The sequence below is a fragment of the Sciurus vulgaris genome, assembly GCF_902686455.1.
Source record: "Sciurus vulgaris genome assembly, chromosome: 7".
Classification (NCBI taxonomy): Eukaryota; Metazoa; Chordata; class Mammalia; order Rodentia; family Sciuridae; genus Sciurus; species Sciurus vulgaris.
In genome coordinates this window covers 90,657,797-90,681,049 of record NC_136467.1, presented here as the reverse complement: position 1 = coordinate 90,681,049, position 23,253 = coordinate 90,657,797, and the positions used below count along the sequence as shown (strand labels likewise).

The 23,253-nt window shown below is 35.8% G+C and overlaps 1 protein-coding gene across 2 annotated transcripts; it reads right to left on the bottom strand.

Moving 5' to 3' along the window:
* Positions 1–16,172: 16,172 nt before the first annotated feature.
* On the bottom strand, positions 16,173–22,628 carry LOC306666794 (uncharacterized protein). Of its 2 annotated transcripts, none has more exons than XM_079149067.1 (2): positions 20,716–22,628; positions 16,173–17,952 (listed from the first exon to the last, which is right to left on the bottom strand). In XM_079149067.1, the coding sequence occupies exon 1, from the start codon at positions 21,943–21,945 to the stop codon at positions 21,481–21,483; it is 465 nt and encodes a 154-aa protein (XP_079005193.1). In that variant the 5' UTR covers positions 21,946–22,628; the 3' UTR covers positions 16,173–17,952; positions 20,716–21,480. The 2 variants fall into 2 exon arrangements, with proteins under 2 accessions (XP_079005193.1, XP_079005192.1); XM_079149066.1 differs by having other exon boundaries at positions 21,384–22,625.
* Positions 22,629–23,253: the final 625 nt, after the last annotated feature.

Below are 23,253 nucleotides of genomic sequence, written 5' to 3'. Positions count from 1 at the left end.
AAAGTTTGAAAATTTAAATTTCTAGATGGCATTTCATAGTTTAAAATTCTAAAGATGGTGGCTCCTCCTCTGGGGATAATCCAAGATGGCTACATCAGCTTCTGAACATGCTGGTAGGGGTAAATCAGAATACTACAATAATGCAGCCACATCAATGTTTATAGTACCTCAATTCACAATAGCTAGATTGTGGAACCAACCTAGATGCCCTTCAATAGATGAATGGGTAAAGAAACTGTCATATATATATATATATATATGTCATATATATATAATATATATATTATATATATATATAATGGAATATTATTGAGCCATAAAGAAGAATAAAATTATGGCATTTGCAGGTAAATGAATAATGGAATGGGAGAATATCATGCTAAGTGAAATAAGACAATCCTAAAAAACCAAAGGCTGAATGTCTTCTCTGATAAATGGATGATGATACATAATGGGGGTAGGGGGTAAGAGAAGAGTGGAGGAAATGAGAGGGGGGAGGGGCAGGGGTAGGAAAGATGGTGGAATGAGACAGACATCATTTCCCTATGTACATGTATGATTACACAAATGGTGTGAATCTACATTGTGTACAACCATAGAAAGAAAAAGTTGTACCCCATGTGTGTACAATGAATCAAAATGCAGTCTGTAAAAATTAAAAAAAAAAAGTTTTAACTTTTAAGAAATTACCGTTGTCAACTGTTAACAAAGTATTAAAAATAAATATCTGCCTTTTCCTGGAAAAAAAGATTAAAATTCTAAAAATAATTTTAGTCAAATGTGAAAGTTAAAATTAAGTAATTTAGTAAAATAATTTCCTTAATGTACAATTTAATATCTACTATGTACAGAATGTGAATGCTCAAAGGTAAATATCCAAATTTGCAACTTTTAACGATTCTTGGATTCATTTCAGCATTATTACACTCAGTGCCAGCAAGTTTTCACTTAAATAAGGCAATGATGTTTCTATAACATTAACATCACATCCTACAAATACATATATATATACAAATATATATGTATATATTTCTACTGACAGTGGAAATCATGACTGTAAGTGCTATTGGCTTTACAATATTGAGATACTTAGATATATTTAACTGCATGTACTTCTTTAGCTGTTACATAAATTTTTTACTTACAATCGGTATTATCACTTCAACTTTTTGCAAGTTTCACTCTTTAGAAAAAAACCACAAAATTGAAAATTTAGAAATAGTGGTGAGAACCTACAAGGAAACAAACTGAAATGAAACAATTTATGATACTTTATCACACTGAATAATGTTTTATATTTTCCAATATGCTTTCCAAAAGGTATCTTACATCCTGAAACCTCATTGTATTGTTTTTGAAAGGAGAGTTATGGAGAGATTCTTATATTATTCATATTGTTTTAAAGATATCTGATGAACTTCATTCATTAAATTCTCTAACCATGTGGGATGCTGAAGTCTACAGGGAGAGTAAGTTTACATTTAGCATTTGTGCTAAATGAATCCCCAATCTTTTTTTTTTTTTTTTAATTTGTGTCAAAAAGCCTCCATTCTCAAAGTACTGGATCATCAAGCTTATATAATAATTAGATCTAAAAACTAGGAAAAGCAGATTATCACTCGGCAATATTAACTTACCCATTATATTCCCATTACAGATTTAAAAAGTGTGCATTAGTGAGAGATAATTTCTCCATGCCTAACAATTAAAGAAGCATATTAAAGGATATTTAATTCATTGACTATTATTTCTAAAAATAAGCACAGAGTATAAGTGTTTTTTTGTTTTGTTTTGTTTTTTTCATTTTATATACTGGCTTTTGCCATTAAGAGGAGCAAAAATGAAGAAGAAAAACAATAATAAAAACTCACTGTTGAATGATTTAACAGTTTAATTTGCTTGGCAGTGCACACAAATTATAGTACACACTGTCAAATATATCTTCCATATTTATTCAGAATCTCCAATACTTATTCTGATGTAGTGCAATGTGAAGAAAGTCTTTTCTATTATTTTAGTGAGACCATTAAGATGGTACACTTAAGAATCATCTTCAGTTAGTCACTTCAAATTTAAGAGAAACAACATCCTGTTACTCTTTTAATACAAAAAAGCAACTGGCTAGTTTGAATTTGTCTTAATAAATCACCTAAAACTGACAGCACTCAGGAAAGATTTTTTTTTTACCCAAATGGTAATAGCTAAAATTTGGGTGAAAGAAAAAAGGCAATTCTGATAGCAATCTGGGCAGAGATGGGCTTCAAAGGTCTAGATGCCAAGTTTTGAGAAGGGTCATCCTCCAAAGCAGCTCCCTTTTTTCCACAGGCCCCTACCCTGGTTTTTGCTGTTCTCTCATGGAGGAAGGGTTTACATAGGTGAGATATTTATAGACATAATCACTATAAAATGAAATGCAGGTTCAAATCAGAGTTTTAAGATCAGGAAAAATAAGTATCATTCAAATGAATCACCACTGCTAATTTTAGAAGTTCTTATACACTTCCTTTAGGAAGCTCCCTTCCAAGGATGTGCCAATTTTTATTTTGGCAATCATAAATAAAAATGAAATGTACAATAGTCATGATGGTTCCACAGTATGGTACTATTATTTAAACATTATCGACTTTACAACAACATTCAGGTTATGTTTATCTAGCATCCATGTTTACAGTATTTTATGCTCAGTAATTGACCTGCTGCAATTCATTTTAAGAAGCGTATGGAGCTGGGAGTGCAGCTCAGTGGTAGAGAACTTGCCTACCATGTGAGAGGTCCTGGTTTTAACCCCCAGCACGGAAAAAAAGGATTATGTTCTAGTTCATGTATTATATTTTATTATGCTGATACAAATGTGAAATTTAAAAAAATTAGGAAAAAAAACACATGAAATTAATTAGCAATAGTTTCTAATTTATGCAAAAATGTTAATTTATCTTAGACAAGTACACAATAATTTTGTCCAGGTAATTGTAGGATTGTAATACTGTGAATTGTTAGCATTAGATCATTTTTGTGAAATGAAAAAATTATATCAGATATTATTTCAACTATAAATAGCGCAGTTAATGTTTTTAAATAAAATTTTAGATTGTTACTGTGGAAATGTGGGAAACATAACAAAATACACAGTAGGTATCAATTTTAAAATTAACCAGAATGAATTTATGGAGGTTTGTATTTGTTGGTTTAAAAATATCTACAAGTGGTGTAATTTTTACAAGTTAAGAAAATTCCAATAAGCAATTATAATGTGAAGGAAATAACCAAATAGAAAAGGAAAATGGAAAATTTAGAAGGCAGCGAGGTGGTGGTGGGGTGCATGAAATAGCGCACAAGGAGAACCTAAAGACAGTGAAGGTCAAAGAAACAGGAGAAGTTTACCCATTTCTTCCAACCTATAGTCTTTCCCTGGGAAATAATGTTAGGTTCCCTGGGACACAGCTGAGTTATTTGCTCTAAGTGTTTTCAGTTTACCTATTAAAACAGGCCACATTCTCAATTCCAGACCCTAGGGCCTGACAGAGGGCTCCCCTACCCGGCCTGCTGCATTTCAGTGGCAGCCAACTAACCTCTCACGGCTGGCATGACTAATTGAGTTTTTTCACTTGATGGCTTTATGTACAAGGGAAACTTAAAGGCATTTCTATACATATGTCTCTTCATTCCAGCTATGAGAATGGACACCATTTTAAAATACTGAGATAATCACTCTGCTTCACTATTACTTCTCTTCACATCGTTAATGTGCATTAAGTGGGGAACAGAAGCTGTAAATTCTAAATTAATAAAAATACTACAGGTTTTGTAAATGTTATGTTTCAGAACACAAAGGATGCTGCCTTCATCTCTTAAAGTTTCTCATTTCTACAATTCCAGTGAATAAATATTCATATTTTTAAAATTTGCCATAAGAAAAATAAAGCTTTACAAAAACAGTCAAATTAGAAATAAGGTTCTTTCCAGGGATTCAATCTTAAATGGCTTTTATATGTTTAGGATAGAATTTATTATTTTTAGGCAATAAAAGGTATTTCATAAACTGTTCAATTAAGAGGAAACAGTCTCAACCAATGCCTATACTATTCCACTGAATCAAAGAACAAATAGATTTTAAAATAAGAATCAGCTGAGTCAATATTAGTTTATTTTACATACTTGACTATGTAAAAAATAAAAAACAATTAACCGATACTTTATTACTTAAAGACTTAGAAATAAAGAAGGTTTGAGTCAAATAATGTGAAAGTGAATTAACTATTTGGCCTTTACTTTTTTCTGTTTTCAAATAATCTAGATTTCATTAATATAAATCTTTGTGAATGATTCAAACACCCACTTTGAAACTGCGGATAAATACAAATAGGATAAAACAGATCACTTTTTAGAATGACTTTTAAGTACTATCTAGTATACTTTTTTCCAAAAGAATAAAAATATTATAATACATTTCTTCACTTCTCTCAAGAATACTTCCTTTTTAAAAAATACACACACACACACACACACACACACACACATCATATTATATATACACACAAGAGTACCTCTTCTACTATCTGGCTGAAGCTATATAAAAATATACAAAGAAGGTTTAAAAGTTATTTAATTTGCACCATTTTTACCCAAGCTTTTAAAATATATATCAAAGAGAAAACAAGGTATCCAGTTTTGGTAAACAAGATAATTGCTCTTCAAGTGGATCCTTGAAGTCCGAGGCAGTAGGCAGCTGCAAACATCCGACTGAAAGCCAGTTTGTGGCTTCACAGCTTCCAGTCGAGGATGTTTACAGTCGCTCACTGTCAACAGGGATAAGCCTTCTTCAGCTTTTGGTTTGGTTAACCTGAAGAAAGTTCCCTGGCAGGTGTTTCTAAGATATACAGGCAACAATTTGCAAATTTAAAAGCCTCTAACAGAAATATTCCAAAAAATTTCTCAAATTCAAAACAAGTACAAAGCTTCATGAATCTCTTTTATTCATCTACCAAGTTTCATAAAATGTTGTGCTGCACTGAGACAGCATATGCAAATAGCTTTCATCCATTACTGTTGTCTACAAGAAACAACAGGCAAGAGGCCAGGTTACTTAATATGGCTCCAACATGCATTATGTAATAAAAATCCTTCTTAGAGCAAAAGCAACCAAACATAGAAACTACATTCTCTTAACAGCATAATGTGCACATGTAACATTAAAAGCTGCAGTTAAGTGAATTTAGACTATAAATAAAAATAGGAAAGTTATAAATTCTGACCAAAAAAAAAAGAGACTTACGTGCTGATTATAGATCACTTTTGTTCTGAATCTGCTCCCAGGGAGAACTTGTACAGTCAGCTGATTTTTGAAAGAGTAAGCAACAATCAGGAGAAAAACAGAAAGGAATAACGAGGTATATAACACACGTGTATCACTTTGTGGATCAAAGTTTCCCACAGGAAAAACACAAAACCTATCACTCTCAGCGGAGTGACGCACATTAACTCCAAATTTGAATGTTTTGAATTCCACTCCCATTCTCTTATGAAAATAAAAGAGGAAAACTGAAGGTTAAGCTCTATCAGTCACTACTTTCCTAAAGTAATTCAAAACCCTTATGAGTCCAGTGAAAGATTAAGCTGATACAGAAAAGTGGATGTGCTTTTCCCTGAGATTTGGTTTTACATGAAGTTGCCATAGGTTCTTAAGTTGCAGAAGTCTTAGGAGTTTGTGACACCAACCCAGAGCAAAACCAAAATCCTTGCAAATAGGAGCAGCATCATGCTTACTGAAACTAAAAAAAAAGTGAAAAGCTCCATAAATTACTTTCTCAAAGCAAAGGGTAACTCTATCCCATTAAGGTTAAGAAAGTTAATCTTTGAGGCAGCAGGTGAAAACAAGCTGAATTATGTTGTGGCCTTTTTCTTTATTAACTACGGACTTTGAACTATTAAAACTTCCTAGGGAACCACATTTTCTCAATGGGTCAAGTCACATAGGGGAACAAAGCAAACTTTATCAGTGCTGTGCAATTCTACATTCCAGAAATTCTTAGTACTTGGCATTCATATACCACTACTGACCAGAGTTTGAGTCAAACATCCAAACTCAGCAGCAGCTACCAAACTCATGAACTGCTCACCAAGACACCCATTTCTTTTAAGTTATCCACAAATACACTGGCAGGGTATGCTTTAATTAAAACAGGTAAGTCCCAACACTCACACCCTGTGAGGACATTGTACATCAGTATCTATTTACAAAAAGAAAATATTTTCACTTCTATAAATTTTTCAGAAAGTGATAGATCCCCTAGTTGCCTTGGAATCTTATCAATTTTGAGTAATAATTTTAAATTAAAAATGATTAATGGCAACTGACTAATCTATACTAAGCAAATCACTTTGGATAACCAACAATTCCACGAATATGTAAAAGAGATATCAAACCTTAGCACAACTTTAAAAATCCAGGCTTTTACTCAGCAATTTATGAACAGATATTTAAAGAAAAAAATAAATTCTCCAAAGAGCCAAGCACGGTAGCACACACCCGTAATCTGAGCTATCTGGGAGTTTGAGGAAGGAGAATTGCAAGTTCCAGGATAGTCTCTGCAACATAGTAAACCCTGTCACAAAATAAAAACAAAAAGGCCTGGGGATGTAGCTCAGTGGTAGAGCATCCCTGGGTTTTATCCCCAGTCCCCCACATACAAAACAATGAATAAATAAATAAATTATCCAAAGAACGCACAAAAGACCATAATATCATAGTTCACAAGAATTCATAAATGAAAGGGCATTTCACCAACTTATCAGTAAAGCACTTCATGGTCTGTATGTATGTTTCTTTTTCAGCAAGATACAAACAAAATGGAATTTATGTGAAAGCTAAAGCATATTTATTTCAACAGAAACTGAAATTTTTTGTTAGTTTTGATGAGATTCAGTATTATTTAGTTGTTTAAACTATTTGCTTTTTGGTTACTGAGCAGTATAGTTTCAATATATATCAGTGTAATTTTCAAAGTTATCTAAACAGCTACTTCTAACCTCACATACCTCAATTTTCTCTTACCATAACCATTCTGCAATTATTTTTTAATATACTTTTTTTGTGGGTGGTGGACATAACCTTTATTTTATTTATTTTTATGTGATGCTGAAGATAGAACCCAGTGCCTCATACATGCTAGGCAAGCACTTTACCACTGAGCTACAACTCAGTCCCACATTCTGTAATTCTTAAACAGTAGATGAGGAGGCTGCTGGGTATATACATTTTGCATGAGTTATCTAATGCTTCTGCTGTATCATTCTGGCGGAGAACCACTGATCTAGAAGGACTGAACTAAATAAGTTTGCTTAAGACTAAAACATCTTATTACTATTTGATAAATGTGACCAGTAAATCCATTCAAAATCATGGATTAAAAACAAATATGGAAGAATAAGATCCAATTTTGTTAAGTACATCAGATCTTGTGTGGTTATATATAACTCTGGAAATACAGAAAACAACTTATCTAGTTTAAAACCATGAGTATTCCATTTCTTTAGCCCTGTTAGCTGAGGTCCCTGAGTCTTCACACCCAAAAAGCACAGCTCTGAATATCTGTACCCTGGTCAAGTTTTATAATCTTCCCCATATCTGTTTGATTTTAAATATTTGAAAAATTGTTTAATTCTTTCTTGTGGGTAAGTTTGGGACCAGCCCCAGAAAAAACTCAAAAAATTTTATTAGTTCACCTAAGTGATTCAATCTTGACCCTTTCAACTGCTTCTTTAATAATGCACTTTCTCCAGGCTATATACATTTTAAGAATATTTTAAAATGCTATTTGGTACCCAAGCTCCCTACCCCCTCTATTCACCTGCCCAATTCTCTTAAGTTTTAAGAGATCATATCTTTAAATTTAATGGCCCATACCTGAATGAAGATTTTAGGCACTTAGCAGTTGGTGAAGGTTACTGTTGCTTCTGATGTCTGTCTGTCTGTCTGTATCTCTCTTTCAGGACTCTCCTTTAGTCATGGAAATGAAAATGAGTATGTAGGTGACCCTGCCCACCTAGAAAATGATGCTTCTCTCTCTGCCTTCACCTCTCTCCTTCCATATCCATACAACCTCACAGTCCTCTTGGCAGAGTTTTAGTAGTGGTGCTCCAGGAAGGGGCATATTCCATGTCAGCACAGGGCATAGTGCCCAGGCTCTGCATCTTTCCACTCTCCCTCTCTTGGAGGTACTAGAGAGGGCACCTCAGGCAGCTGCATTAATAGTGTTGGCATTCAGCCTCTGTCTTGTCTTTTTTTTTCTTTTTAAATACACATGAAGACAAACACAAGTGGTCTCTGTGTCCTTTTGTAGAATGCACACATAGAACTCATCTGAAATGGAAGCGACCTAACTGTACAAATAAAATCTACACTTTAAAATTAATCTTTGCCTTCTCTGATTTATTCTTTTACACTTAGTAGTCCTCATTATTTTTAGCCTAGTTCAAGGGCTTCTAATTCTCAATATATTTCTTGCTAATGAGCAGTCTTTCACTAGCTTTTATTTGTAAGTATCCAAATAAAGACCTACCTGGTCCTTGCCTTGTGAAAATAGGTAGAGGGTATAGGAATTTACTGAGAACAATTTCTCATGGATTATGCACACCTGGAAAATTAAGACACTCAAATTCCAGGAAGAAAAGCATTATCTTGAATAGTATAGAGCTCACAGAATTATAAAAAATAAAATCTCTTCTACTCTAGAAATGAACATAAATATTTTGTTCAATAAGCATTCTTTAATAAAATGGTAGTGAAAATTAATGGAGAATTAAGCTAGAAAGTGTATATGCAAATTTATAGTCTTAATTTAACAATAACCTCAACTAAGTATTTGTTGTCTGTCAAGCAATATCAACGTATGGCTTCATTTCATCCCTGTCACAGCATGAGAAAGCAGCTACCAACACAGGTATGTCATCAGCATCACAGGATTGAGTATAGAAATCACACCCATCACTCACTCTCCTGATGTTTTTTGTTTAAGTTTTCTGGATCATTTGTGGCAAGGGGACTTCATGGGTATGAATAAATATGAGATAATCAATAACAGTTCATTATAAATTGAATATAAAAGTTAACCAAAAAATTTAAGAGTAGAAAAGACCCCTTGGTAATGAAAACAAGTCACTCAGTGATTCTTTATATTTATTCGCTGCCAAACTCTCCTTTAAAATATACTGATTTACTATCTAGGCTATTTTCCAGGTAGGAGCTCTCAAACTTTGTCAAGACCTTTTAGGTTTTTATCACCCTACTTTCACTGCTGGGAGCCCCTCCTCTCCAACTCTGGCTAGCATTACCACTAGGGAGGGGGATTCCAAAGGGTGAGGGCATCATAGCTTCCAGGCTAATAAGGGACTTTCCACTCCACAAATCCTGCCTCAGCTCCCTCCCTTTCCTCGGGCCTACACTGTCAGCACTTCCCAGGCAGCCTCCCTCAGACCACCTGCTGGCCCAGCTCCACCCTTCCTAGCTCAGGCTCCATTAGACTCCTTCCTCACAAAGAGCCTCTCTCACAAGAAACACTCTCCCAGTTCTGCTGAAACAGACATTTCTGAGGGAACATTATGTAAATTTAGGATGAGAGTCACTGTAATAATCATGTGGCAGAATTCAAAACTTGGTCTTTTTTTAAAAAATCAAAGCTATAATCCCCTAAACAGTAAAAATTTGACATGACTAGTACTATTCCTTCAGAGTAATAAATCATTTCAGAGGAGCACAATTCTATAACAGAAACTGCCTCTTAAATATTAATTGTGTTTATAAATTTCATAATTTGAAAAACATCAATTTCTAATTCAGGTCAAATATATATAGTTAATACTTCTGTCAACTTTTTTAATAAGGTAAGGGAATCTGCAACTTAATTCATTTTTTTATTTTTAATTTTAAAAAGCATTTATAAAGCCAGGGTTAATTTAGAATCTTTTTATTAATCATTTTGTATAACATCAACAATCAATTGCCATAAGAAGTCAGACTAACAGAATCTGAATTGTTTTGAAATTACATAATCATTGAAACATATTTTCAAAGCTAAGCAATAACTGAGAACTTCAGATATTCCATCAAGTTAAATAAAATCTAAAAAAAGTAATATAATTTTTACTATATTAAAGCATCCTACAAATTTTCTCTAATATGGATACTTCAATACAAAGTACCAAAAACGTTGACTCATCTCAGACATAAGAAATAATATCATTCATACCTTAAGAGCAATGTAGACAGAAGCAAGACAATTTCTTGTGAATAGTTCTCTACATAGATAAATTTAAAAAGAAGGAAGAAGGCATAAGCTTTTCTTGTGCAGGTCACAATTCTGTCTTAATTGCTACTGCACCTACTGGGGCCCTCAATGTGTCGGGGATATAGTGGATGCTCATATATTGGCTGAATTATTAAAATGCTGTTAAGGAGATTTTTTAAAAACACACCTTTTATAATTATCCAGCATCTTTCTTTTGAAAAATTTAAGAGCTCACAGTTCTCTAAAATGTATACTTTTATCCCCTTTAAAAAAAGTTATGAAATAGGCACAGAAGTTAAAAAAAGTTATGAAATAGGCACAGAAGTTAATAATTGGTCTAAGGAAAGACACAGAGGCAACATATGAAAATATGATTTCTCCATCCTGTGGTCTTGGGAACAGTCCTGAGATGGTCTATGATTCTGCCAAGATGAGAAGACAAGAAAACTGAGCCCTTCTGATAGATGTCAGTATGCACAAGTCTTCAACCCTCCAAACCTGAGCCTGCTTTCTCTAGGAGTAGAAATTGTAATACCTATACTTTACAGAGCACTCCTGAGAAGTGATGCAGGTATGTATGAGACAGTACTATAGACATGTTAGCTATGTTTGTTTATTATTACCTTCTGATTAGGAATATGCTAGGCAGATTAATCAGAACAGTGTCTATTAATGGAAACAAACTAAACTAGCTACATGATCTCATTAGCTTTACTGGACGTCAATTTCCTTAACTATAATGAGAGGGTTCATAACATTCTCTATAACATTCTTTGACTTGTTATTGTTTGAATTTATGAGGTAGAGTGGAAACTGAAGTGAGGGAGGGCTAGAAGTTTTAAAAAATTTAACATACACAAATTATGAAAGCAGACTTCTAACTAGTGTGATTTTTCTTAATATAAAGAACCACCAATTACCCTGAACTCATTCAACATCACTTCCCACACCCACACATTTTTAAAAATAGCAGGACTACAAAATTGTTTGAGAGTATATTTACAGACACAGTAGTTAGCAGTTGACTTATAAAGCTTTCTGTGGAAGAACTTAATTGTCTCCAATACTGTTTGGTGTGGGAATTGGGTTGTAAGCAGCAAAGACACTCATAACTTATAACAGAGGCGAATAGGGAGAAAGCATACAGAAAACAGGGACAAAGAAAATTTTATTCAGAGTCTAACCTAAATCAGGTTGCAAGACTTCTATACCATTTCATTTGAGAATGGATAACTTAATTTGAAATATCTCATTCACCTCAAAATCAGCAGAGTTTTACTGCAAGTTATTATTTACTTAAAGTGTTTTAGACTATCAGTTATTCAAATAAGAATTTTCTAGATTTTCAACAAAAGAACCATAAACCTAAAAAAACCACACTTCTATTAGAAGAATAGTTATTTAAAAACCTGTTATGATTGCATTCTACTGTATTCACCTAATTAATATGTACTCACAGCAGGTTTGTGATAAATGTGAATCACTGGAGATTTGATGAAATACAGTATGACTGTATAGTTAAACATTAAGAATGGAGGTAAGAAAAAGCTCAGGTCAATCAAACAGGGCAACTACAGAAGAAACAGCAACAAACCACCAACATCTGTTTTGCTCCTCTTACTTCTTGGTGTGTGTGTGGAGCGGGGGGTGGGCAGTGTCTGAAAAGTATGGAATCATTTCCACCAAGCTCTAGGCCCAGGTTCCATTTTTGCTGTAAGATAGAAAATCTTGGTGTGGTGGCAATCTAGGATGCTCAAATGGGGAGAACAGTGGCATGACAATGCAAAAGGATGAACAAGTAGGAAAAAACAAGTGTAAGAAAAAATAAAATAAGAAAGAAAAACTCCTTTCCCACTTCTCTATTTCCTAAAGGTAATTTATTAGTGATTCCTCAAATGTGTAAATAGCATGTTACTGCCATGCAATTATCAGAAAAAAAATCTTTAATTTACTTTGTTCATGGATGGGATTCTAAACATGGATCATGTTTCTCTACCTGGGGAAATGAACTACTATTTAAAAATAAATGAATTTATCCAAATGAACACTTTTATCATTTATCAAAGTTGTTATTTAAACAGAATGCTTTCCATAAGTGCTAATAAAAAATTACCTTTTCTACAGAGAGCATGATAAAAAGGGAGGCTTCCCTTTTTATAAAAAGGGGGTCATAATGTGAATTATTATAAAGTGTAAGAGTAAGATGATCAGGTATCTTGGATTTTCTGTAAGGGTCAGTTTCAATTATTCTTTCCCAATATAATCACAAATCAGAAGGACATTCTTTCAGACTATGTCTGACCAAGAAAAATCATTACAAATGACTTACACAGCATCAAAGAAAGAAACTAAAAATCCTCAAAGAATTTTCATTCCAACATTAGTTTTGTATTCTATAGAACAAAAGCAGCACACTTATATTTCAGCTAGACTGTCTATTAAGGGGACTTATTTATGCTACATGAAGAATACTTTGCACTTACCTTTTAAAAATGAACTATCCTAATTTAGAATCATTGGAGGGAAATCTACCATGTTGGTTAGTATTATAAAGTATGTAAGTCTTAACTTTTCCTCTTATTTTTTTCTTTGTTTCTAAAGTTATTCTTAAAATTGTCTCTGGTATTTTCTAAATGTGTTCAGAAGTCCTAGGGCTCTGGCAGTTTTTTAACTAATAAAGTAAACATAGTAATCAAGTACCTGCAGTTGTGTTAACAGTATTGTTTGTGTTATAAGCCCCATCCACAAAGGCTGCAGAGAAAAATATCCAGTACAAACAAATATTACTTAGATACCAGTGGCATCTTAAAGCAGCACACCCAAGTTTCAAAATGCAGAAGAGAAAAATTTTCCACTCCTACGATGCTCAAATCCCTGGTGAAGTACATGTCAGGGAAAAGAGAGTGACACTGCTGCTGTTACTGTGAATTTAGGGAGGAGGTGTGGGTGTGAAGCAAATCAGCAATTCTCTCCATTTTTTCACCATCCTTACCCACCCCAATTTATCTCTTCTTTTCCACAATGTCTCTCTTTTTTTCCATATTTCCACTTTTTACTACATATTTCCATATTGTCTGCTTTGAACTGTTCTCCAATTCCAACAAAAAAGATAGATTTGACCTTTAATTTTGTTGCTTAACATCAATCTCTGAATTTCATAAAATACACATTCATAAAACCCACTGAAAATATGCATAGGGCAAGGAAGGGAGTGAAGTGGGCTGGGGAAAAAAATTTCTCCAGTTATTCACAACGCACAAATTCCCAGCGGAGGGAGAAAAGTTGAACCCTCCAGGGACAAAATGGCCTGAGTCAGCCAAGAAATGCTAGGAGGTAAGACATAAAGGTTGGTGCAGCCCTGTTAGAATAACATAAGCCAGTACAGTCCACCTGCCAGGCTTAACAAGCAGATGAAACCTGAGGAGCAACTCCTCTTTCTAAATTGTCCTTTGCTTCTAGAGCCCAAAGACTTAAAATTGAGGAAGGATGACATGCCACTCTTTAAGACTAGGCCCTGCTGAGCTCCTGCCCCTTCCCAAACAGACTCATCTTCCCCAAACTCTTGTGTACCTTTCTTTTGCTTCTTAGCACTAATATTAATTTATCTACTCCACCAACCCTTAGCAGTCTCCCCCAGCTTAAGGCCCTACCATAAAATAAAACTCTGCACTTTAGTTTTCTCATTTGTAAAATGAAGATATGTGTGAGTATAGAGTTAAGAGGATTAAATAAACTAATATTTGTGAAGAACTTAAAACAGTATTTGTTACACAAAATACAAGAACTTGTTAAATTAAATGAAAATATAATAAATCATCTGTGAATACAAGTATCCAGATCCAAATGACAGAAAGCTTTTGATAATGGCAAAAACAGGCTTCAAACAATAAAATAATAGCAAATATACTGATTTTGTTAATGTTTCACCCATCCAAAAGACCTACTAGGAATTAAGAAAGATTTCTGAAGAAACCAGGCTTTATCTTAAAGTTGTATATTTAGTCAATTCTTGTCCTGAGAAACTAATTATTAAGGAAGAAATAAGTCTATCTGCTGAAACAACACCTTAAAAAAATGAAAGTACGAAACTTTGCCCTTAGTCTAGGGCATCTTGGATCTGACTATTCAGTATTGCAATCATTTGCATTGTTTAGGTCTTATAAAGATAATATAATTTAAGATGTTTCACTGTATATTCCATTAAAAAAATAGTATCTGAAGTAAAACATTTGAGTAAGGAAAAATGATGCATTTTTCATTTGGATGTGGGGTAATAATGAAATAAAAAGGACAGTTTTAATGAAAACAGGAAAAAATGGAATAGGAAAAGAGATGATGAGAAAATAAGGTCAGTTTCATGACAACTGGACTACCTACCCTGCTTGCAATATGTGAATATATAAATACTATAATGATATTAAAGCTTACAAAGAAAACAGTGAATTTCAAAGGTGGAGCTACATATTTGTACAGTATAAAATTACATTATGAAAATGAAAACTAGTTTAAAGTTTAATTTCCTATTTAATAACCATTTTTAAGGTAAAAAAATACTCAAAAATATGTCTAGAGTGCCAAAGGTATATTTCTAAAAGATAGTAAATACATGTTTCAGCAAAGTTTAGAGCAGTGACATGTCTCTAACCTCAGCAACTCTAGAGACTGAGGCAGAAGGATCACAAAATCAAGACCAGCCTTAGCAATTTCAGTAAGACTCTGTTTCAAAGAAAAAAAAAAAAAAATAGACTGGGATGTAGTTCAGTGGTATAGTACCCTTATGTTCTATCTCCAGTACCAAAAAGAGAAAAATAAAAGAAAATTAGCCAATTATGTTAATAATTACTTCCAAAAACTGATTTCATAAATATAAGATCAAGAAAATCTTAAAACATTTCAGCAGACATTGTCTAAGTGATAGCAATAAATGTTGCTTTATAAAGAAATATAAATGTTGTTTTATAAAGAAATATACATATATATGACTTTTTTGTATTTTTTTACAAATCATTTATAGCAAAATAAAATTCTCACAATTCAAAGAATAATTTTTCATGAAATAGTTCCTGTTTAATAATATTCTTGTTTAATAATAAAGTATTAGCACTGAGTTTTCATCTATACTAACAGAATTGTTAGATTTATAAAAGTTTATGTTAAAAAATATATATTTTTGAGGTGTTACATTCCTCTAAATTTTAGTATTGTTCCTTGAAGAGTTCTAGCTTTTGCAGGAATAAAAGTACTCTTCATTTAGACAAGAAATTTCCATTACTTCTGTATTAAGAAGCCACACCCCATACAACTAATGACAGGAAAACATTTCAATTCAAACCTCTAACTTGGCCTGAAGCAAGCTTAAAAAAAAAAAAAAAACTCAAATATACAAACGCAACTCACATTTTCAAAGAAAGGAAACTTTTGCTAAATAAGTAGCAATTATGCTGAAGAATTTATATGCTAAGCACGAATGAATATAAAAACACCAGAGCAGTCAACCATAGCTTTAGCACTTTGAGTATGATTAACAGAATGAACCTTCAAAGGTCAATTAAATGTCAACACACTTTAAAGAGATATTCTTAAAGTCTGGTCAATGTATAATAGCATCTCATAATTTAAGGATATCCTTCTTAATTTAAGTATAATTTGCATGTGATATATGTACATATATATGCAGGCTTCCAACACTTCACCAACCAGATTACAATAAAAAGTCACCTGGCATTTATCCTAGAGTTTTAACTATCTTAATATTTTTCAAGTTACAAAATGATTAGAAAAGAAAACATAATTTTGTTATTATATAGCATTATTCAATGCAAATGAAACAAAATAAAGTTGGCTTTAAATCTGAGATTCAACTAAAGATGGATTAAAAATATGTATATAAAATTGTTATTGAACATATACAGGCATTTTTCATGCCATTATTACCTAAACAATATAGATAATAACTATTTACATTGCAGTAAGTATTACAAGTAACCTAGATATGATTTAAAGTATCCAGGATGATGTGCATAGGTTATATGCAAACACTACTACATCATTTTATATGAAGGACTTGAACATTCACATATTTTGGTATCTGTAGGAGGATGGATTCTGGAACCCAATCCCCAGTGGATACCGAGGGATAAGTGTAAATTATAAATTCTTAAAGACCAAGTTTATACAGTAGTTGACTTTATTTTTTTCTATCATAGGAAGTCACTCCCAAGCATAATGCTTTTTTGTCCCTAATACGTATCATCTGGTATGTGATCTATCCCCCACTAATCTTCTATGAATTCTTGTAGTTAAAAAGCTTGCCAAAAAAGGTATACACCAATTGAAAATAGAAATCTGTGGGATTGAACAGGTCCTGAAGGTACTGAATGCCTGTATTGATATTTTCATCCAAGAATACAATAAGATCTCCAATCCCAACTCACCTAAGCAAAGTCAAGTTATCACATCCTCAGAATGAGAAGGGAATATCAATGTCATTTGGCCCAATTCACTCCATTCACAAGATCAGGAAGTGTAGAACCAAGAAGGTAGAGCAACCTGATTTAACTCACACAGTTCCCTGGCAGAAACCTTCCATTCAGTTCAGTGCTTTCTTCTAGCAAATATAAGTACATAAACACGCATGCACACACACACACACACACACACACTTTCCATTAGGACTTTATGACTAGCTTATAACTGACCCAATAGTTGTGGCTACTGTAGGAATTCAGAGGAAGCGCATATCCTTAAGATGTTAATGATCTGGGAAACCTCCAAGAATTGTCAGAAATGGAAGAAAAAAGTAGAAATAGTGTAGTTCAAAAGGAAACATCACTAATGAGCTAAGTTACCATGGTTGTTCCTAAAATTGTAGAAAAATAATGTTTAGATTAGGAAGGGACCCTGTTTTTTTAAAAAATGTCACTCTATAAACTAGGCAGGAGAGATTCAATTTCATTAAAGGATTTTAATTTTACAAAACTTGAAATAATAAAAGCAAAGACTAGCCTAGGAATGTATGTGCAAGACAGAAGAGAGGTAAGGAAAAAGACTTGGGGCCCTTCAAAGGAAGTACTGAAGTGCTGTAAGGAACAAATAAGCTGATGGGAGATAAAGTATATTAACCAATATGAATTGCTCAAGAAATTTAAGGTAGAGCTACAAGTCTGGGGACAAGGGTTTCTCTAACCATGTTCCTACATCTTGGTGGCAAATTCTCCAAAAAGCAAATCTAGGATTGAATTCTGGAACCATTTCTATAGGATCAGAGATAGAAATCTTTTCTCCTCAGTGATTCCAAAAACTAGATTTCCCCAGGAGAGAGATAGTTGCCATCCTTAAGCTTCTAAAAGTACAGGATCATTGATAGCAAAATACAGAAACAGCATTAAAACTTTAAGACCACATAATCAGACAAATTGAGTAAGGAAATATAAAATTAAGAGCTAAGTAAGGTGATATAAAAAGGGAGGCAGGTAAAGGAGACAGCACCTGAGCCAGGAAGTTACACAATGAAATCCAAATTAGCTGGCACTGCAGTCCATATCTTTCTCCTATCCCTTTTCCCTCTGCTCAACAACTATTTAGCAAATGTGCTCTTCCACTGTGTCCAGAGCTACTTATCTCCTCCCATGTTGCCTTCTTTTCCTTCTTCTACAGCAACACTCCAGGGCTAAAAAAGAAAATTTAAAAAGTTACTATAATAAATTAAAAGCTACATATATCGAGTATTACTGTATGGCAATTATTAACTGAAGGCACTTTAAAATCTTACAAAATTTCCAAAGTAAGGACACCGAAGCTTAGGGGGTCAAGGACGCAGCTCAAGAACACTGAGGCAGTAAATGTCAAAGCTAGGTTTAGAAGCAAGTCTGGCAAATTCCTCAGCCTATTCTTTGACCATCTCTCCTATACGCTTCTATTTTTCCCCCCCCAATAAATAAGAAAATCCTGAATTATGTGTTGGGGATTTTATGGAAACAGAGCTTACAGAAGCCCTTATATGAGTTTATAGATACAAGATTGACAACAGAAGGCAGGGATACTGGGTGACAAACACTTGACTGCCAAATCATCAGCTTTAGGAACAAAATTTTCAAATTAGCATTCAAGAGACAGCTTTCCATCCAGTATTCTTGTTCTGTTCCCTCTCAGACCTTTTGTGCCTTAGGGTTCATTCTCAATCATTTGCTTGAAACCCCATTTCCCTAGTTGACGAGGGGGAAGAGACTGGGATTGCCCCTCCCACAAGTCATCCACAGGCTGGGGAGAATAAGAGAAAATGATGTACGAGCAGGAAGTGTCTGTGAACTCTAGTCTTCAGTCTTGTGCAATGCCAGTCTTAACTCTGTTTGTAGCTTTTATCTTGTTTTACCTGCAGAGGCGGTTCATGTGGGTAGGGGGGACTTCCTGGCCACAGGGCCCAAATAAAAGTTGAACCAATGGGTTTGGTACCATAAGGAAGTGATCAGAGCAGTGAGCATCTGGGGAGCTTTCTAAATGTTCCTAGGAGAAAGCAACACTTGCCATTACAACATTGGCAAGAAAATTAAAATACTCATTCTTAAAATTTAGTGATTAACTCTCACTTTGGAAAGGAGCTTAAGAATACAGTTAGGTTCTGCTCACAGATATTCTGATTCTGTAGTGTGAGAGGTACCCAAGAATCTGATGTTTTGCTAGTACTACAGGTGATTTTGATAAAAGTTCTAAGGATCACAACCTGCAATATATTGCTCCAATCTTTCACAAGGCTGTTCAATTAGCAAGTATGAATGAAGAACACAACAAATTCTATAAAGGCAACTTGTTCAAATATCAATGCTAGTTTCTAGGTTGAGAGGTCACTTTTAAATAAAGCAACTAGGCTTTTGAAAAGTTTCTGGGTCTACAAATGTTAAGGCCTTTGTATTCCCTTGATGTCCCCAAATAGACTTTTACACAGACCCTTCACTACTAACAGCATATCTCACTATGGTGCACCTGCATCTCTCCTACACACAGTATTTGTCTAGAGTGAAGACCCTGGCCAAATGCTACTTCCAGTGCTTAATTTACATTTGGTGGAAGAGTGGAGATAGTTCTTCTTAGTGCAGATTTAGTTGATTTCAAAAGATGCACTTTCCTTCAGACAACTGAATTGAAAGATTTCCTTCATGCTATTTTTAAAATGAGTTTGAAAATCAAACAGTACTCAAGTAAAGTATTATGGTTATGATTAGGACAATTAATTAAATGTTCAATCACAATGTGAACAGTCACTGATTATTTAAGAAACATCTTTCAAAGACTCATATTCTTCAAACAAAATTATGTTATAAAATATATTATGTTAAATCAATATTGATAATCTTTCTCCTAGAAGTCCTACCCATTTCTTTCTTTCAAAATGTGTATCCCTATTTTACGCTAAAAAATTTGGGAATGCATTCTAGAATTAAGCTCACTTTTTCTATAAATTCTTCCTTTGATAACTTATTTCTTTCCAGTAAAGCATGATGATAATTCTCCTTAAGGACAGGCAAGATAGATTTCTAATTATTTTTATCTGGGCACTGGGTATTTTAGTCCGCAAATAGATGTTGAATATCTTTATGCACTTACATAATTTTAAAAATCAACTATTGTCACTATAAGCTCCACCAGGGGAGAAAACAGCCAGTGGAAGACTTGACATGAAGAAGGCACTTTCATGAATGGTGAGAAAACTAAGGGACTTGATCATATAGTGAACAAAATAACTTCTTTTGTATAAATTACTGGAAAAGTGTACATGCAATATTTAAGAAAATTTTGGTCATGGAAAATGTCTAACTTCACTTTTTAAAATATTTTTATTAGTTGTTTATTTTATTTATTTATAAGGGGTGCTGAGTATTGAACCCAGTGACTCACACATGCTAGGCAAGAGCTCTACCACTGAGCCACAATCCCAGCCCTGACTTCACTTTTTATGAAAAAAATGTAGGTTATCATGATAACCAAAAGTTAACACTTCATTATTTTTCAAATCAATCTGTTTTTGACAATATTTCAATAACAGTGTCAGATCAAACTTTTAACATTAATTATTTATCAAAATTATAAATGCCACTAACATCCCAACAAAGATTATGTAAGTGAGCTGTCTTGGCGTCAGTGATACTGAACACAGTAGCTATTTTCAATCCTTCATTAAAATTAGATCAAGATGTACTTGCATTTTGTGTTACAGTGCCTCTAAGGAAGATTTACATTACTTTACCATATACTTTGGTTACAGTAACATTTTCTTTTCCTTCTTTGTAAGAAGAGCAGCCCCCCCCCCTCGCCGCCGCCGCAAAAAAAGTTTTCAGTAGAAAGAAGCAATACAGAAAGCAAAACCACAAACACAAACAACTGCCCTGTTTACTCTCCCCCTTGCATAACAAATGCCTTATTCTCCCCCTAAACTTACTCCAGAAGGACTTGCTGGGGCACCTGCCACTTCACCTCACGCTTGGTTCTCTGTGCCCACCCTGGCCCCGAGGATTCCAAATGGCGCAGCGAAGTAGACCACTCTTATAAATCATAAAATAAGCAACGGGTAATTCATTTTTTCCAGAAGATAAGATAACCTTTAAGTATTGTTTTAAAATATCAAACTTAAAAGTTACTTCTTAGTAGGCTGAAAGGTGAATCCTGGCGCATGTAAATATATTCTGGCCTACCGCTTCGTAACTCCTGCACCGCGTTGAAGCACAGGAAAATCTCAAATGGAGGTTAATTTTTAAAACGGGCACCACAGATCACGAAGCTGTGGCTCCATGTATCATACACAAGGAGATCTAAGTGGTTGAATCGTTTGTCCAAGGTCAAGCAGAGCCAGTTACAGGCAGGATTGCTCTGCGACCTTCTAACCTTTCCACCCGCCCGGCTCCTTGCACAGGCTCTTGGCAGCCCCCGCCCCTGAAGGGTTCCCACGGATACGGTTCGCAAGTCAGTGGCATGTCAGTGCCTCTCAAGAGACGGCACTTTTATTTGTTCTCCCCGCCTGCTCCCAAAAGTATTAAAGGCTCCCTCCACGCCTTCTCCCTAGCCAGGCGCCCCAACCGCTTGAGCCATCGCTCTTCAAAACCGACTCACCCGCAGCCGGGTCGCGGGAGCCCTCGGACGAACTCCGGCCCTCCCCGCAGTCCCCGCCGACCGCGACGCGGCCCTGGCTGACGACGAGTCTAGAAAGTCACCAGCGGTGACCGCGGACGCGAGGGGCGGGCCGCGCCGCGCCGCCCCGCGGAGGCGCCGCAAACTTTTCCCGGCTCGCAAGTTGCCGAGCTCGGCGGCCGCGGACCGACTTCCTTCGCCGGCCGCAGGAGCGAGGGGGCGCCCCTTCCCCGGGAGGGGGCTGGGCGAACCGAGAGACCTTCAGTTTGGGGCCGAGGGAGCGCGGGCGTTCGGCACTCTGAGGCGCGCCGGGCCGAGCCCGGCGCATTGTCTCCGCAGCGTGGGACCAAGACCCGGCGGCAGTGGCCGGAGAGAGAGCAGTGAGGAGTTGCGGTCCCAAATTTGCCGCCCCTTTTCGCCGTCGCCGCCCACTGCGTTCTTTGTGTGTCTCTAGCCGTCCTTGGGCAGCTCCGCCGCTCGCCTGACAGCTGATGGACTCACCACGCCGGGTCCCGCGTCCCCTCGGCCGCCGCCGGCGGAGCATGGCCCAGCTGCCGGAGGAACAGGGAGGAGCGCTGACAGATGCTGTCTCAGAGCAGTCGCCACCGGAGGCAAAAGAGGACTGGCCGGCGACCAGCCCAGCTGTGCACTCCCTCTCCAAGACCCTGTCGGCGCGCAGACCCTCCCTTCACCGGCGCCCGCGCAGCCTGGTCCGGCGCCCAGTGCCGGGCTCGGCGGACGGGCGCGCTCGGTCAAGAATCCTGGGGAACCTGCTCCGCCCCCTGGCTCTAGCGCCCTCCAATGATCTCGGCCTACAGGGGGCAGTTCCGTCCAATCAAGTGTTGGAAAGCCCGGCCCGTCCCCGAGAGTGCAGCCAATAGAACGCGACTCCGGCAACACACCCGCCCTGATCCACTAGGAACAAACCGCTCATAGCCCAGAGGTGGGATTCGATCCCGGTGCCCTGAGCAACTCAAATCCAGCGATTGCTAGGTCGCAAAGTGGAGAGTCTGTTGAAGGAGGTTCCGTGCCAAAATTACGATTATTATAAGGAATTGATGTAAATGGAAACGCGGGACACAATACTTTTGTAGGTCATCAAAATCCCCACCCTCGTCTTAAACGCCTTTCCTGGCGAAGGTGCATGAAAGTAAGCTGTACAATCGGTCCCGGCACTATTAAATTATAAAGTTAAGGCCTTTCCTTTTAGAACACTACTTTAAATCAGGGAGCGTCCAGTCCCAAGCATTTGTATTCTTAATACGTTTGACAGAACACCCGGTATCTGAAACAGGTTAGTTTCTGTCCTGCTCCAAAACGCAGACTGTCACTGCCACTGGAATGTGAAAATATGAGTTCAGGAGTCCTGTATCTGAATCATTTTTATTGTGGACCTTATGTTTACATAATAAAATCACAGGAACTATCTTTAGTGGAGAAAAAAATGTAGATATAGATGATCTATATGTATGATTACCTATCTATCAAAGATCTGAGTAAAGTGCTGACTATAAATGACTGTAGCTGTTGATCACAGGACTTTCCCATTAATAAAAACCCCATAGTATTTTCTTATTTGACTTGAATAATCTTAGTTGTTTATATGAAGTTAATAAATTTTATTAAGTTCCTTATTGAAAGACTATACCATGATGACAGCAGTATTTGGTAACATTTGCATATTTTAAAAGTAAGATTACACTTATTTGTATGCTTCAAATAGTTGTCATGTTCAGTTTATTTCAACTGGCAATGAACTTCACATTAAATTTTTTTGTACACGTGACACGTTCCTTCTACATAAATTTCTTTGATGACCGATTTCATTTTTTAAAAGTTCCTCTGTACAGTG

Bases quoted from the DNA above. Each gene is read 5' to 3' on its own strand.
- LOC306666794 (XM_079149067.1), bottom strand. From the start codon at position 21,945: ATGCTCCGCCGGCGGCGGCCGAGGGGACGCGGGACCCGGCGTGGTGAG.